We start from the raw sequence: 17338 nt of genomic DNA, 5'->3' as shown, positions 1-17338 counted from the left end.
CAGCTTCTAGTGGTATAGATGGTATAGATGAAATGTGCCTCTCAAGTAGTGATACAGATGGAAATATTCCTTTTGTGATTCCAGCTAACAACACAGCATCACCACTCACGGGTACCGACTGCTTGAGTACAGTCGTGCAGTACCGCATGGATTAGCCGCGAGCGATCTAGCTAGTGTCATGTCAGTGTGAAAGTTTTAATTTTGTTTCCTGCTAAATAATGAACCGGTCTAATCAAGCAGCAAACGCCACTTACTGTTTGCGTTGTGTCGTTGAACCCGCTCAGCATTCAGCAAAATAGTGATAAATCTCTTAAAAATATACGCATATCTCGATTGGTGCAGGCAACTACGATGTCCTGTCCTGTAGGGAAAACCTGTGATAACCTGCAAGGTTTTGTTCGTCGTTGGATCTGGCAGGCACTTGCGCCCCGTGCGCCGCAGTACAGGAGCTGCTAGCGCAGCGTTAACGTATCGATGATTGGCTGCTACATTTGACTCGGCCGATCCATCGCACGTGACGGAACATCTCGTTTGGTCTCGCGCTGCAGCTGTTCACGTACAGTGTGTACGCTGCCATCCACAGCGAAGGAAGGGAATGGCACGGGCCGTGGATCGATGCGCTTGATCGCACGGCTTGCACAGGCAGGCAGCACACACTAGCGAACGTCTCGCGCCACTGCCGCTGCGGCGCGGGGTCCCTGGCTGCCTCCAAACCAAGGACGAACCCGAAGAGGCCAAGACAAACGCAAAAGCCTCCCTCCCTCGCTCTCCCTCGGACGAGAACCCTCACAAGCCGGGGTAGCTGCGCGGATTTGCCAACTCGTGGCGCTGTACGTACCCGTGTGCCAATGGAATCGACCAGCACCTGCTCCGATCCCGGGCTAGCTCTTGCCAGTCGTTGTACCTGCACTTGGCATGGCAGCAGATCGGCCGGCCGGGACCGCATGCAAAAATATACACAGCGATACGCCCAAGGCGACGGCTGGCTCAGCTTAGGCCTCAGGTGGGGTGCCGAGCAAGACGTACGCGGCCTACGCACTTTTCTCCGTGTACTGGCATGGTGCGTAGCGGCGACCACTCGGGCCGGGCGAGGCGTCCGGGCTCTCAATCACGAGATCACTGGACGCGCGCGGGGACGACGCGCGCCGCCGCGCTCCGGTTCAAACCCAGCGCGCGCAGAGCGTACGGTCTCGGCAGTCGCGGCGGCACACAGCTAGTTGGAATCGACGGGGGCGGACGCGACGCGACGCGCCCCGGACCAGGTTCCCTTGTCGCGGACCGGGCGTGATTCCGACGGGGGGGTTCACGTTCATTGGCATGGATCGATGCGTGCGCGTGGCTTGGGGCTCGCCACCAGGTAGGCTACGACGAGCGGAGGCGGCCGGAGCTCGCTGGATCCCGATGCGGCGGCGTTTTCCGCCGATCTCCCCGCGTGCGTGCGTACGACCGGAGGTCCGAGGCCAGCCGGACCAAACGTGCCAACAGTATGGTTTGGGGTTTTGCGATGAGAATTTGATCTAGCGGGCTGTCAGGATGCTGGCTTGTTGGACAGATATAGTCAACTGAGATCCGCGGAAATGGTTGGCTGTCAGGATTGTTATTCTTTTGTTCCAGGTACGCAGGACTATTGCTTAGAATGGTGCAGATCAGTAGATGTAGACCAAAGGCAAGTCTTGTTGATGAGAGGGTTAGATAGCTCTTTGAAGTGGATTTTCCATGCCCTTGTGATCACAAGGCTTATTGGGTATAATTTATTTTGCTCCATAATTTGAGAGACGCATCATAATTTGATGAGAAAATCAAGTGCCATGCAGAGTTGCCATTCCAGGTGCAAATAGCCAAATTACTGTTCCCCGGACAGTAAGAGTTGAAAGATAACTGTTGTTCCTAGAAGAGAAATGGTGTAGGTCACAGCTAAACAGTAGTATTAGATCAGGACAGCAGCCAGCGGATCCCTAGACGAGCCTCTGTGCTGAAAGACGAACGTCCTGAACCTCGAGTCTTGACTCTTGACCACGCGAATCCAATGCGTTCTGCATGCAGCTACACCCTGTGCTGTTACTGCTGTACCGACCTGACCTGAGCAGAAAGACGAATCAGGGTACAGCCGCGACGATCCTTCAGCCATCAACCTTTTGCAGGTACGTAACGTACGGTACGGTGGTCGCCTCGCCTCGGCAGGTCAATGTTGTCTACCTGTTCCACGGTACGTGAGGTAGATGCAGCCGCGCGTGTAGAAGCTGGCAGGGAGATGCGTAGTATATCGCGTACACGCCGTGGCATCGTGTTTGTGGCTGTAGTTGTAGTGCAGGTGTTCCGCTAGTCAAAGTTTGCGGCTTTAAGCACATCTGGTATGTACTTGGAGCACATGCGGGGAGACAGTACTGCGTACAGTGTACTCTTACTGAAATACTGAATGAGCTCTGATGACTACACTATTCAAGGACAAACATTTTAGTTATAGCGCACGGGCATGACTTTCTTTTGGAGTCCCTTTCTTCTTTTTGGACGAAAAATGCGCATGGGCATGGCTTAGCCCATTAACGCGAGGTGTTCGGTTCAGTCCACGACGGTCCATAGCACACGGTCAAAGGCTGGATTGGCGCCTTGGAGGCCCATGTTTCTCCTCGTTTGGGTTGGGCTGGGCCTCGTGTCACGATTCCATTTCTTCACCATTCCACTCAAATTTCTTCATGCGCATCGGGTGGAATGAATTTTCAGAGATCGGGAATTTGGGCTGCCAAAGGCGACCTGCAACGTTCCAATGGCGCTGCCAATAGCGCGATGGCGAGTTGCAACATTTCAGGCCAACAAATTGGTAACATTTTTGAGGGTCAGAAGTCTAGATATTTTGACACGCAATCCTGAGACTGAAACAAAACAAGGTGAAAAAAGTGCGATGAACGTGTCCTACCATCGATCTCTCAAAAAATCAGGACAGGCAGTCAGCTAGAGCGAAACGTATAGCACCTGTGAGAAACGGAGGAGGAGATCAGAGAATCTGAACAGCGCACAAGTACGCAGGACTCCCTTTGTGCTTTGGACGTGACCTGAGCATCTGATCTTCGAACGATCTCTTTTCTGAATGATGATCTACAAACACATCTAATCACAGGGCTTAAATGCTTACACAGGGGATAGCGACTCGCCACCCAACGCCGACTCGTTCGGGTTCGGGAGCCTCTCGGACACGGGTGTCAAAGCGTCAGGCTGGTCCGACGGTCTCTCGGATCACACATTGAATGCGTGGATTTCGCGCTAGGAAACGACGTAGGAGTACTGTATGGAGCAGTGCTCCTGATCCGCTCTGCTCCATCCAGTACGAGCCAGGCCACTGCGCGCTGAGCACCGACGTTTCTGTACGGCGTCCTTCCGGCCGGGGCAGGTGGGCCTGCTCCTCATATTCTACGCGACTCGTGATCTCGTCTCGCCTATGTTCTGTCGGTAGCAAGACAAAGGAAGGTGTCAGCGTCACAAAATGATACTCGTAGCCAAGTCGCTCCTACAAAAGTTCACATCAGGTTGGTTACAAGATGCAGGAATAAGCAAAGAGAAATCCACAAATAAACTCACTGACAAATCAAAAGGGCGTGGTCGTTCTGAATCTGAAGCTTAGGACCAAGCCATAAACTTCGAGCAGCTCAAGTGAACCAGGCCATGGTCACACTTTCCATTTCCATAGACTACTACTATTCTGCTACTCCTACCAAAGGGCCAGGCTAGCTTAGACCATCATGCTCGTCCCGCCCGGTCCCTGAGGCTAAGAAATTCGCCATTAGCCTCGGGGCATCATGGCCATCATCTATCGTCTCCTTTGTTTTTTCCCTTGGCTGGGGAGCATCATGATCATGGGTCATCAATAACCTAGTCACGGCTCACGGCAGGATAGAAAACGGGATGGAACAGGGGCCTACGTGCATGTGTCCCCGGATCAACGTGCAGATTCAAGGCGTTGCAGCCCTACCCCTTTACACGCGCAACTAATTGCACCCTGGGCACGAGACCACCACGTGGGATCTACTGTAGGTAAACTGAGCATTCGTTCTCGAGTCTTAACCCAGTATTAATGTGAGCATTAGACCTCGTTTTGGATACACAATGCTAAATTTTAGCACAATGCTAAACTTTAGCACCCTCAAATGGAGTGCTAAAGTTTAGCACCCGGTACTAATTGTTACCTCCAACTAGTACTAATTAGTAACTTTTAGTACCGGATGAAACCTCCACCCGGTACTAAAAGCTCTCTTCAACTCCTCTCTCCCCCCTATCTCCCCACTACTCAGCCTTATCCTTTATCTCCCCACCCTCCTCTTCCCACCGGCCACTATCTCTCTTCCCTCCACACAGCCTCCTCTCTCACTGCTGCAGGCGCAGGGGGCCTCCCTAGCCGTCGCCGGCGCACTACTGGCCGGTCCCCACGGGCGCACGGGCCCGATCGCTGGTGACTGGGCCTATCCTCTGACTGTCGCCAGTGCGCCGGCCACTAGTGTGGTGAGCGGGTGAGGAGGCCCCGCGGCGCTTGCTGGCAAGTGGGTGAGGAGGCGCAGTGGGAAGCCCGACGGTGCAGGCGAAGCTCTCGTGTGAACTCTGTGATTTTAATTCTTTCTATGATTCTTGCGAAATGTGTGATAGTGATTTTTGTGAATATATTCTTGTGATTCTTGTGAAATCTGTGATTGTGATTCTTAGTGTGATTCATGTGATTGTGAATTTTTTCGTGATTCTTGTGAAATCCGTGTGCGCGCAAGGAATTTGTGATTGTGATTCTTGGAGAAGCAGACGCTTGTGATTCTTGAAGAAGCAGGCGTTTTTGGAAGCTGGAGCGGTGGTATAAACAACCGATACTAAAGGGGTGCCTTTAGACCTTCAGTACCGAAATAGCAATAACGGTTACACAACCGGTACTAAAGGAAGGGTTGGACCCGGTACTGAAGACACGCATTCCCCACCGCCACCCATTCCCCAGCAGTGACCGCCGCCTCAAGTACGTTGCTCCCGTTACCACCGCATGCCAGCGCGTGCTATTGTTTTTGGGTCCCCTCCTAATATCATGCACGATGTAACCGTTATGCGTGCAGTTTAATTTTCTGCTCGTGGTTGGTAGTATTAAGGTCTTCTCTAATGGTAAGTGGATACATGGCTAGCCATGCATGTCATGTCCATGCAACGAGTCGAACCAATGAGCAATCCTTCTCTAGCTTCCGCTCACCTTCTCTCTTGCATCCTCACTCCTTCACCTTACTCTGCTTGGATCATGAACTCTCTGCCCAAATCCGAAGGACTCCTCGCTCCATCTCGGTCACCCTGCTGGTTCTAGCCTCTGCTCAACATGGCTAGAGCATGGTGGTGGCACCGTGCCGGGTCTATCCTCACCGGAGTTTCAATCCATGTCGGCTAGCATGGTGGTGGCCGCCGCTTCATCTATCAGTAGTTGGAAAAGCAAGATTCAGAGTTTGGCGAGGAATTTGATGAGCACGGTTGCCAACAACTTAACCTTGATAGAGGGACAAGCATCCTGCCTGCGCATCTGCGTGTCGCAGCATCAGACGAATTCCTTGGGAATTTCACTGTGCAACAGAATAAACCCGAGGTCTAAGCATGCACGGGCAAGTTTGTGGGTAGGATAAGCGGTGGCTGCGTGACGGAGCGGCAAGCGAAAAAACGGCAAAAACCAGAGCACGGCACGCCGTCTCGTCCGGCCGTCCCGTAGCCGAGAGGGTGGTGGGAGACTGGGAGCAGAGGGTAGCAGACAGCTGCGCTCCGGGATCGGGGCGCTTTCCACGTGATCCCACCCAAAGCAAGATGCTTGCCGTGCCAAATTATACAAATCATCGGCTACTAGTTTAACCACTAAACTAAAGCGGACAAAAGAGAAGCCGAAGACCGGGCCCATCAGCCATGCACGTGGGACCCATACAAAATCAAACTCTCTCTCTCTCTCTCTCTCTCTCTCTCTCTCTCTCTCGCGCGCGCGCGCGCGCGCGCGCGCAGAGCCCTAGAGCAGGGCCCCAGGGGGCAGGGGCATCCGGCATCCTCCTTCGTCCTTCCCCACCGTTAAACGCTTTGGATTAAAGCTAAGCGGGCACTACGAAAGCGAGCAAAGCGCTTGATGAACTCTCGAAGATCCCTACTATCCAAGTAGACGGAATGATGCAAGAGGAAAGTGCCAGATGGTTTTGTATAAAGACAGAGGAAAAAGGAATAGCACTACGCCACTACGCTTCGGCGCTCAGGCCTGCTAGCTAGCCTAGCATCAACGACACATTACTTGCCGCTTTTGCGCAACGCAGCTTTTGATCATTGCGGTTCATGGCGTGTTATTGTTAAAAAAGCAGCAGCAGTAACTGCATCAGTGAGCCCGTGGTAACTGATAATGCACGCTGGCGTGGCCAACGGAGCCGAACGGAGCGGTTGGTGGCACGCAAGCTGCAAGCAACGGGAGGCGGAACGCGACGCGACCGTGCGCGCGGAGACAAATCTGGGCTCTCCTCGGCTCCGTGCACCGTGCTGTTCGTTGTTGTTCTTGTTCAGGGCAGGTCGCGGATCGCGACCGGGCAGGTGCAGCGGAGCGTAACAGGCGACGAGCCAGGCCCATTTGTCATAGCAGAGTACCTCTCGATGTCGCGCTAGATGCATTGATCGGGGCGTACCACACAAAGAACTCATGAAATCCACGAAGGATTTTTAAAGCCAGCAAGGCATAGCACGAGTGTTCGCATAGAGACCTTTCAGATCGATCGATCGCATCGAGTTTGTTGGCACGCAAAGAATCAGGTTCCACTTCAGCATGTGTTTACTGCCCCGCGCGCCGACCCATCGTGGAATATTTACTTGCCTCCGCGACGAACCAAGCACCAACCTTCCATGGAACTGTATTTTAATCCTCCACTGATTTGCAAAGGCGACGCGAAAATCTCCATTTCCAACCAAAAGTGTGCGTTAATGAACCTTCTTTTCTTCGTCGGTTGTATAATGGCGTATGATAATCGCAACCGAAATTTCTCGCCGTTCCTGATTGGATCTTCTTTTTCTTCCTCTGCAGAGTGGGATCCAAAGCGAAGAAGCTAAGAGAGAGAGAGGGAGGGAAGGAAAAGAGTGAGCTGCGGAAAGAGCAAACGGAAAGCAGCAGATTCCCGCGCCACGTGTGAGCGAGACGGTTGATCGATCTCCTCCGCCGATGGCAGCAGCAGCAGTGTATGTTACTGCTCCGGAGCCAAAAATGGCGGCGTCCTCTCCCCTTCCCACGCTCTCTCTCCCCTCGCTCCCGCTCTAGAAAGTCGAGGCCGCGGCCGATCGGTTTATTTTTCTTCTTCTACTTCTGGCGCACCGCCAATGCCTCCCGCCACCACCGTCAGGCTGCTACTAGCCTTCTCCGCGCTGCTACTGTGCTGCGGTTTCACTACGGCGGCCGCGGCGTCGTCCGTCGATGTCGATGGCGGTGTTGCCAGGCGGGTGCTGCACCAGCCATTGTTCCCCATCGAGTGGACCCCGCCGCCGTCGCCACCGCCTCCGCCTGCTCCGGACTTCACTTCCGACCCGGCGACGCCTGACGGGCCTCCCGGCGACTTCTTCCCTCCGGCGCCACCGACGGCGCCTGCTGCCGGCGGTGGTGGTACGGCGACGACGTCCACGCCGACCACTGTCGCGGCAAACGTCCCGACCACTCCGGCTGGTGATGGCGGCCACCACGGCGGCCCTGCGAAGGCGAGCATCGTCGCGGCGGGGGCGGCCGCGGCCGCCGCGGTCGCGCTGCTGGCCTTCGCGTGCGCGTTCCTCATCACCAGCCGCGCGCGCCGCCGCGGTGACTCGCAGAAGCTGCTCGGCCCCGACCGCGGGTCCGCGCGCCACCACGCCGCGCCCTCGGCCGCCGAGTTCCTCTACGTCGGCACGGTGGAGCCCACTACGCCCGGCCGCCACCACGGGCCCACCGCCGCCGATCTCATCGGCTCCCCGTACCGCAAGCTGCGCAGCGAGCGCGCGCGCCGCGGGCTGGGCCGCGACGAGCCCACCGACCACCCGAGCCCGGAGCTCCGGCCTCTCCCGCCGCTGCGACGCGCGGCCACGATGGGCTCCTCCGACGAGGACGCCTACTACACGCCGCGCCAGCGCTCCGGGGGCTCCGGCGGCGGCGGCGGGGCTTGCGGCGAAACGTGGAGCGAGGCCAGTGCGTCCAGCCCGCCCACCACCACCACCGCGTCCCGCCGAAGCCTCCCCAGTTTCACCAGCGACTGCTTCCCGCCGGTCGCGGCCATTGCTGCGCCGACACCGCCCCCCGCGCGCTCCCGTCGCACGCCCCCGCGCACGCGCTTCTCCGCCGGCTCGACACCCGACATCAAACAGGTGATCTCGCCGTCCCCGCGGTCGGTGCAATCCTCCAAACCAACACAGCCGCCGCCGCCGCCACCACCACCTCCACCCCCACCTCCTCCTCCACCGCCGCCGCCGAAACCCAACACTGCTTCTAAACCTCCTCCTCCGCCGCCGCCACCGAAGCCTCCGTCTAGTACAATCCCAAGGCCCGCGGAGCCGCCGTCCGGGCCGACGTCGCGGCGCCGGTTGCTCAAGCCGTTGCCTCCGGAGGGGCCCCGCATTGCCATGCCGATGCCGATCACGGAGGCAACGTCAGTGGACAACAACGGGAGCACGTCAATGCGTAAAGGGGACGACGCGGTAGACGGTCTCGTTGGCAACGGCGAGCCGCGGCCGAAACTGAAGCCGCTGCACTGGGACAAGGTGCGGGCGACCTCCGACCGCGCCATGGTCTGGGACCAGCTGAAGTCAAGCTCATTCCAGTTGAGATCTTGTTACATTACCACACGCGCTGTTATGGCTGGATATCAGTGAATTATGCTTGATGTGGAGATATTTCTTTCAGGTTGGATGAGGACATGATCGAGGCATTGTTCATGAACAACTCAACGCCAGCCGTGCCGTCCAGGGATGCAGGAAGGAAGGCCACCGTGCCGCCGTTGAGGCAGGAGGACAGGGTGCTCGACCCCAAGAAAGCACAGAACATCGCCATCCTGCTCCGTGCGTTGAATGTTACGCGCGAGGAGGTCTCTGATGCACTGTTGGATGGTGAGTGTCACTACGCTGCTCCTTGGCCCACTCCAGCGCTGATTTTGTGCGTTCAGATAAATTCAGTGGCCGAAGTTTCTTACTGAAAGTAATTCTCCTGATTTGATCACCCTAAATATTGAAAAAACTCTAAATATCTAGCAAAAATAAGAGTTTGTTTTTCCCTTTCTGTTCTAATTCACAAATTGGATTTGTTGTCACCGATTGTTATCGGGAATTTGGGATTCTGCATCCGGATGCTTTGGTAGGACGCTTTTTTCAAATATTAATGACTCTCTGTTTTCCTTTCTATGAGATTTTTCTTTCGGAGCTTGATGTGCATACCTGTTAAATAATGACAGGTTCTTAAGATGCGTTGAAACTAACAGAAACCTTTGTTCTTGATACAAAATCTCAACAAATTACTAGGAGTCTAGGACGTTCTTTTTTCGAGACTTGAAATCTCTGTAGGACAAAGACGCGTCTTCCATTTCTCAAGCTGGCAAGTTTCGAAGAAAAAATGTCCATCAATTACATTGAACATTTTTTTCCTATTGCTCTGGTTCTATACAGAAAGGCTGAATCTTACTCCCTCCATTTCTGTTTATAAGGCATAATATGAATCTTATTTTTGCTTATAAACTTATAATCATTGAAGAGTATATTTGATTATAAATCCAACCATATCCAGTTTACTTTAAGAAAACAAAAAATTGTTGGCTAAATTATTGGTCAAAAATTGTAAAGTTTGAATCTTGATATGCGTGTACGCCTTATAAACAGGAACGGAGGGAGTACACGCTATCAGTTTAACGATTTATGCTAGTGCCTGTTGCTGTATTAGCTGTTTGGACGTTTAGCACATAATCTCTGTACAATGGGAGTCTGCTGATAGTTATCTTGTCATTCTGCTGTATTATCAAACAGGTAACGCTGAATGCTTGGGAACTGAACTTTTGGAAACTTTAGTCAAGATGGCTCCTACTAAAGAGGAAGAACTCAAACTACGAGATTATAATGGTGACTTGTCGAAACTTGGTTCTGCAGAGCGCTTTCTCAAAGCTGTGCTTGATATACCATTTGCCTTCAAAAGAGTTGATGCCATGCTATACCGAGCCAATTTCGAGACTGAAATAAATTACTTAAGGAAATCTTTTGAAACGCTAGAGGTATGCTAATCCATGCTGCATGAATCCTTCTACCACCTCATCATTTTGATTACTGACATTTTCACTGACTTGTGTTTCAATCCCTACTGCAGATGTTAGACTTGTAGTTACCTAACATTTCTTCACTTTTTTTTTCCAGGCAGCCTGCGAAGATCTTAGAGGCAGTAGGTTGTTCCTGAAACTCCTCGAAGCAGTGCTGAGAACTGGGAACCGGATGAATGTTGGCACAAACCGGGGTGAGGCCAAAGCCTTCAAGCTTGACACTCTCCTAAAACTTGCTGACGTCAAGGGCACTGATGGTAAAACAACGCTATTGCATTTTGTCGTCCAAGAAATCATTCGATCAGAAGATGCAAAATCAGAAAAAGAAAGTGCCATTGTTATTCATAGCTCTAAAGACGAGCAGTTACGAAGGCAAGGCCTGAAACTTGTGTCCGGGCTCAGCAGCGAGCTAGGAAATGTCAAGAAAGCAGCTATGATGGACTTCGATGTGTTGCACGGTTATGTGAATAAGCTAGAAACAGGCCTTGAAAAGATCAAGTCAGTTTTGCAGCTCGAGGGGCAATGCACCCAAGGGCAGAAATTCTTTACGACAATGCAAAGTTTTCTGAAGGAAGCTGATAAGGAGATCGAGCAAGTGAGAGGCGAGGAGAAGAGGGCTTTGGTGAGAGTAAAAGACATCACCGAGTACTTCCATGGCGACACCGCGAAAGAGGAAGCACACCCTCTTAGGATATTCATGGTGGTGAGGGACTTCCTCTCGACGCTGGATCATGTCTGCAAGGAGGTTGGCCGGATGCAGCAGGACAGAACGGTCATCGGGTCGGCCAGGTCATTCCGCATCTCGGCTACGACCTCATTGCCAGTTCTAAGTCTCTATGGACAACGAAGAGAGAACAACTCTGACGATGACAGTTCATCTTCATAGGACAGAGAGGTTCAGGAACAAAGTCACAAACTGAATTTTGGAACGAACATAGTACATCAACTTTGCCAGCTTTAGCAGCTGCAGCAGATGTCACAATGACATTGAGAACGAGTCACACGTTTAACCTTGGGAGCACCAAAGTTAGGGACGATGGGGGGTGTATACGTTTGAATCCTGTGAAATTTTTTTGTACAAAAGAAAAATAATCATAGCAAGTTCTTTCTCTCTGGTTGGGTAACTTGCAGAATTGAGGTTGAGGATAGAGAAGTTGCTCGCTTTTAGTATGTAGTAGTGCATTGCAGCTTCTGAGCTATGGCTATACTCTGTTCTTATGTAATTATGCTCATCCAATATAACCTGGGAACATGTTATCACTCATCAGGATGTACAAATTTTGCCGTCCTTAACTCTTTATAATCTGGTAACAACATGAGAGTAATTTCTTTTGCTAAAAAATTGGGAACAACATTTACCTTGTAATCACACCTTAGTGGATGAACGCTTTATATCACTTTGCACAAAAGTTACAGAAGATCTCAGCCTGTCTGCCATCCTCCCTAATATCTGCAAAAAGACGCAGCCGTATAGAGGAAAAAGACGTTCAAGCATAACCTCCAGCAAAGCTACCATCATAGTCTACTCCATTTCCAGAAGCACAGGCAAGCAGCCTTGCTCGTCCATGTCGCCGCCTTTTCTCTGCACAGGTGATCACTTCAGTCTTTTGCGTAGGGATAAAGAAAGGGTGGGGGAAGGGCCGCGAGGAAGTATATTCTCGTTTTCTTTTTGAGGCGAATGATCGGAATGACTACAAGGTTCATGAGTCTCTTCATGCTGGTATCTGTCAACAACTCTAACGTACATATTACACTAGATGAAATGATCCAGGCCGTTTGGCGATAGGCAATAGCCGCTCCGGATTCAAACGCATCCAGGCAGGATCCGACCGAGGCGAAGGCGGTATTTCATTTTACGGGCCTAGATGTGGCCCAACATCTGGCCAGGCCCAATTTGTCTTTCCCCAGCGCGCCCGGGAAAAGCTCTCTCTCGCTGCCACCCGCGGAACGGAAAGAGGATCGGCGGGTGCATTTCTAGTTCTCGAGCTCATCCAGTTCGTATCCGAGAAGAACACCTCACGACACCATATATCTGATCTGCACCTGCGTCGTACTGGCCACGAGCTCGACTCCAGAATTTTCTCGCATCCAAGCGCGGGAGCTACCACCCCTCGCAGTCGCCGGCGCGCGGGTGCCTTGCGGCTGGTTTTTCTTTGGAGACACACAGCTCAGGCTCAGGGAACCTCTAGCTTGCTCGCCTAGTTTCAGTGCAGATCTGCTTCGTGATTCTGGCTCCGCCCCTCTTTGGAGCAGTTTAGCGTGTTTCCCCCCCGATTCTTGTGAGGATCTAAGGTTTTCTGAAATTCCTCTATCCAAATTGTCCGGCAGAGGTGCCAAATAAAGCCCCCTCAAATTTACTTATGGAGTCCAGTGATGTCCAAAACCATGTAAGTTTCTTCTTCTTCTTCTTCTTTTCAATGTACCATCAGTTTCTACAGTCACATTTTTTCGAGCAGCATTATTAATTTATTATAAACTGTGCTAGTTTGAGCTAGATAGATGTAAACCTTTTTCTTTTTGTTTCCAGTAACACCTGATATCTGAAACCAACTGAATATAGTCATTCTACTTTAAGCATCCCTTCCCCCATGTGTGCAGGATGAAGACAGGATCAGCAAATTACCAGATGATATCTTACTCGCAATCTTGGAGAAAGTTAGCATAAGTACAGTCATAAAGACCAGCATCCTGTCGACACGGTGGGGGCACCTTCCTTTGTTGCTCTCTCATCTCTGCTTAGAAGCAGAGCATTTCATGCCCCAGAATTCCACCACAGTGGTCGATTACAAATTGGTACGTGAAGCAATGGAAGCTCTAATTAAATTCATGAGCAGCTTCTTGGCTTCGCCCAAGAGAGAAAGCAACATCAGGACATTGAGCCTTAGGGTCGGCTTGGTCACCAATCTCTTGTTGGACATTGGCAAACTAGTTTGCAATGCTATCGACAGTGGTAAACTGAAGAACTTGGAGCTTGAGATTCCAACTGTAAAGTGCAGTCGTTATTCTGATGAAAAGGATATGCAGGAGCATGCACAGAGCCTGATGTTCTTTTTCGACTCATCTCCTCGCCTTTTTGGTTGCCTAACAAAACTCTTTTTGTATAATGCGAGTTTCACAGAACCAGACATGCACCGCCTTTTACTTAGCTGTGAGCAACTACAAAATCTTATTCTCCATGATTGTGATATTGGGTTCTTATCAGTACTGAAGATGGATCTACCGAACTCAAAACTGCGTGCACTCGAACTTTGTTCATGCAGTTTTGAGAGGGTTCAGTTAATCCGCCTTCCAAAATTAGTGCAGCTACAGTGTAAACATTGGGATTCGTATACTTTTCCTGTTTCTTTCAGTTTTGTTCCTTGCCTTGAGGAAGTAAAACTTATTTGTACTGCATTAAGTCATCACGCAAGATTCAAGATAACTGAACTTCTAGGTGATACGACAAATGTGCAGGCTCTTACTTTGAATTTCCACGGAGAAAAGGTAAGCATTTCTTAGTAATACTATTCACGAAAAAGAAATGTTTCAACGCAATTTAGAACAACTGAACAGTATTTGATTCCATTTTTTAGGTTTAGATACCATCTACTCTCTTTTGTCCCTATACTATGTTCTCAATCTAAGTGTTTATTACTTGGCCTATATTCATGTTTCTTATTTAGAGTGGCAACCCGAAGCGCACATATCTTTATTCATGGTTACAAAATTGTTTGAGGAGCATACGAATCAATTCATTTTATCGCAGATTTGGATTGCACCAGAAGGAAAAGAACTTCAAAATTCCTTCAAGACACTAAGGAAGCTATTCCTACATGGGATCTATGTGGAATTTGATCTTCTATGGACACTGGTCCTACTTGAGTCTGCACCTTCTGTCCAAATATTCGGTATCAAGGTAACAAATTTATCGTTTCTGTTGTGTCCCTTTAGTCAGATACATTGGAGAAACTCATGCGTGCTCTGTATTCCCTTTTCTAAAGACATGTTGAGCTTATGCCCCTGTAAATGCTACAAATCTTGTATTGGCATGTACAAATGAATTCCAACAAAGTATGCTCATGTGGAATGCAGATATGGAACCATATTTGTGGAAAGGACACACAGAGGAGAGAAATATGTTCTGAAAGAACAATTGGTTCTTGGAGCACTACAAAGCTTGGTGGCTCGACATCTTTCTTGCAATTAAAAAGGCTTGAATTTGGTGGATTCCAGCAAGTAAAGCAGCATTTGGATCTTATTAGAACTGTCATCAAGCGGGCTCCCAACTTGGAGACTCTTCTTTTAGAAGACAAAAAATACTGCCAAAAATGTGAAGCAGTTACTAACTCAGTCTGTTCTTCAAAGACATCAATGTTCCGAAAGAATGAGGAAGACATACTGGTCAAGCAATTTGGAACCGGTGACGTTAGCCGCCCCATACAAATAATTTTCCGCCCACTTCAATGCTGAAGAAATAGTTTTATCTTGCATAAGATTATGTATCGTGAGTTATATGATATTATGATGGCAAAGTGTTCACTTTCTGACGCTGTGCACCCATCAGGCATCAGGCTTATTCGTTGATGGCTTGATGTCATGTTTATTTGTATAAGCCATTTGTCCAAATGACAACCCCCAACCCCCCTTCCCTCTAGTATTACCTTCGGCTCTTCGCTACTTTTGCACAAATTAGTTCAAGTAGTTTTCTCAATCCTAGTGGCTTGCTATCATTACATTCAACAAGTAGCATCGAAACAACTGATATGGATAACATGAACAACATCACAGCACTAATAACCACCACTTCGTTAACACCACAGCAGTTTTCAGGGATGTCTCATGTGAACACCACCACATCCCATCAATGTTGGTAAGATCGCATCAACTTTGGCAAGTCACATCAGGTTTCTGAGGAGCACTCACTCGAAGTTTTCAACATCAGCACACCACAACATTCACTGCTAGCATGAAGGAGTGCCCTATGGGCCTGGTGCCGGGACAGAGAGGGCGTGGGCAGGGGAGGAATCCTGTGGGGCGAAGGCCTGAGCTGGTGGAGGGGCTGGACCGCCAACAGCAGGAGCCGGAGCACCGGAGGCTGGGGCAGCAGCACGGGAAACGAACTCAGCGACCTTTGCACGAGCAGCATTCACAAGCTGGTCCTCCTTTGCAGCTTCCTTTGCTGCCCTCGCTGGGGTAAGGACTCCAGGGATGTCATTGTCCTCCTCCAGCAAAGACAATATAAGAGCCCTCAGCTTGTGCTTGAGCTTCCTGTCCATAATCCAAGCATTTCCACCTACACCGCTGAAATTTACAACAAAAAGAGAACACATGAGAACACATGAAAGCAAACTGCCACAAATGCATTGAACAAGATTACTTTTCACCATGATAATACGTCCCATAATAAAAAAAAGGTGCATGAGACCATGATTCACGAGATCAAGATGAAGTACCAAATATGCATACACAGTTGTTGAAAGGGAAGTGAAATCAATGATGTATTTATGCTACCACAGAAAGGCAGAAGTAAAACATGCATGAAGACAAGATTTTATACTCTACGAGACAACAAATCAGCAAAAAAAGGAATTTGACAACACAACTATTCTACATTCTAAGTTATAACATGATTAGCAAACCACATAGTTCAGAAGGCCATATTTCAAACAAAAAGGCTAGAAGTATTAACATCTAGTGCTGATGAAAAGAGACCAAGATAGCAAACCATTAACATCACACCATTCTCTCTTTTCTTTAAGCACCATCCTATTCAAGCCACACGACAAATCCTCTTTTGTTTTATGACTATGTAAGATCCCAAAGTAACACTTCAACAATTATGATCATAACATAAGCATTGCTGAAAGATGAAAGATTTTGTAAGCAATTTGTGTTGTCCCAAAGAAAAAAAACAACTAAAAAAGAGCACCTTAAAAGATCATCTTATATCTCCCTTTTTCTCTCTTTTGATCTATCATTGTCTTATTCTGACAACATGCACTAGACTCCTCCCTTATTTTATTTTATGACTATCTGCGCTATCTGTTCAATTAACTTATAGACTACTTATGATGCAACTCCAAACTAACAGATGGTTGCGGCTATGCTGCAACAGCTGCAACAAGATAATAACAGCTTCAATTGCATTCAAGACATAGGTGCAGCAAAATGCATCAACATGCACATTGTTATCCATGTACCTCCCATCTCTTACACAGAGATGCACAAAAAGCCACTGACATTCATATTGCATTCAAGAGCATACAAGGCACATAAATAACAGAATTGCAGTGCTAGCTCAGGTGACAGGAACAACAACTTCAGTGCTAACTCAGGTGAAAGCAACAACAAATACAGTACTTTCTTTGATAGAAACAACAAATCAGCCATGAGTTGATAGGTTACATCTGTGATAAATTAGACATATAGAGATAAGTTGCAAATCATGCCAAACCATAACGTCCAGCTACAATCCAATCACAGGCACTGACAATACCATCATCTGCAGTAGCCGTTAACCAACAATTTGTCCCTCCATTTTGTCCTCCCTCCATCTTTTAAAAAGAGCACCATCATCCAGCAGATTAATAGCATAAACATACCACACGTAAATTATGCAGTATGCACAATAACCCCATCCCATCTTCCTCCCTCCATTTTGTCCTGTCTATCCCTCTCTGTGATCCGATTCTGACCAAATCAGTTCCCATCACAACTCCCTACATCCCCTCCAGTCCATGCCTCATCCCTCCCTGCAATCCCAAATCAAAAAAAACTAAACCAAACCAAACCGCCTTTAATAACCGAAAATTGAGGGGTTTTGAAGAGGGTTTTGCGGGGAGAGAAACGAAGGTCCTCTTCAATTCTCATAAACTCAATTCGCATCCCAACTCCCTACATCCCATCTTGTCCATCCCTCATCCCTCCCTGCCATCCCAGATCAAACCAAACCAAACCGTTTTAACAACCAAAAATTGAGGGTTTTGCGGGGAGAGAAGCGAAGATTCTCTTCGATTCTCACAACCTCAGTTCCCATCCCAACTCCCTACATTCCATCATGTCCATCCCTCATCCCTCCCTGCTATTCCAAA

The 17338-nt window shown here is 49.5% G+C and overlaps 2 protein-coding genes across 2 annotated transcripts; both read left to right on the top strand.

Annotated features, from left to right (window-relative positions):
- The first annotated feature begins 6756 nt into the window (after window positions 1-6756).
- On the top strand, window positions 6757-11532 carry LOC117835629 (formin-like protein 8). Its single transcript, XM_034714977.2, has 5 exons — window positions 6757-6934; window positions 7043-8792; window positions 8876-9078; window positions 9985-10226; window positions 10366-11532. The coding sequence occupies exons 2-5, from the start codon at window positions 7333-7335 to the stop codon at window positions 11152-11154; spliced, it is 2694 nt and encodes an 897-aa protein (XP_034570868.1). The 5' UTR covers window positions 6757-6934; window positions 7043-7332; the 3' UTR covers window positions 11155-11532.
- A 551-nt stretch (window positions 11533-12083) lies between these two features.
- On the top strand, window positions 12084-14791 carry LOC117836471 (FBD-associated F-box protein At3g49020). Its single transcript, XM_034715905.2, has 4 exons — window positions 12084-12655; window positions 12867-13751; window positions 14014-14163; window positions 14340-14791. Exons 1-4 carry the CDS (start codon window positions 12629-12631, stop codon window positions 14715-14717), a joined length of 1440 nt encoding a protein of 479 aa, XP_034571796.1. The 5' UTR covers window positions 12084-12628; the 3' UTR covers window positions 14718-14791.
- The last annotated feature ends 2547 nt before the right edge of the window (window positions 14792-17338 follow it).

The sequence above is a fragment of the Setaria viridis genome, chromosome 9 (genome assembly GCF_005286985.2).
Source record: "Setaria viridis chromosome 9, Setaria_viridis_v4.0, whole genome shotgun sequence".
Classification (NCBI taxonomy): Eukaryota; Viridiplantae; Streptophyta; class Magnoliopsida; order Poales; family Poaceae; genus Setaria; species Setaria viridis.
The sequence above is the reverse complement of the archived record's forward strand: the minus strand, read 5'-3'. Positions and strand labels throughout refer to the sequence as shown.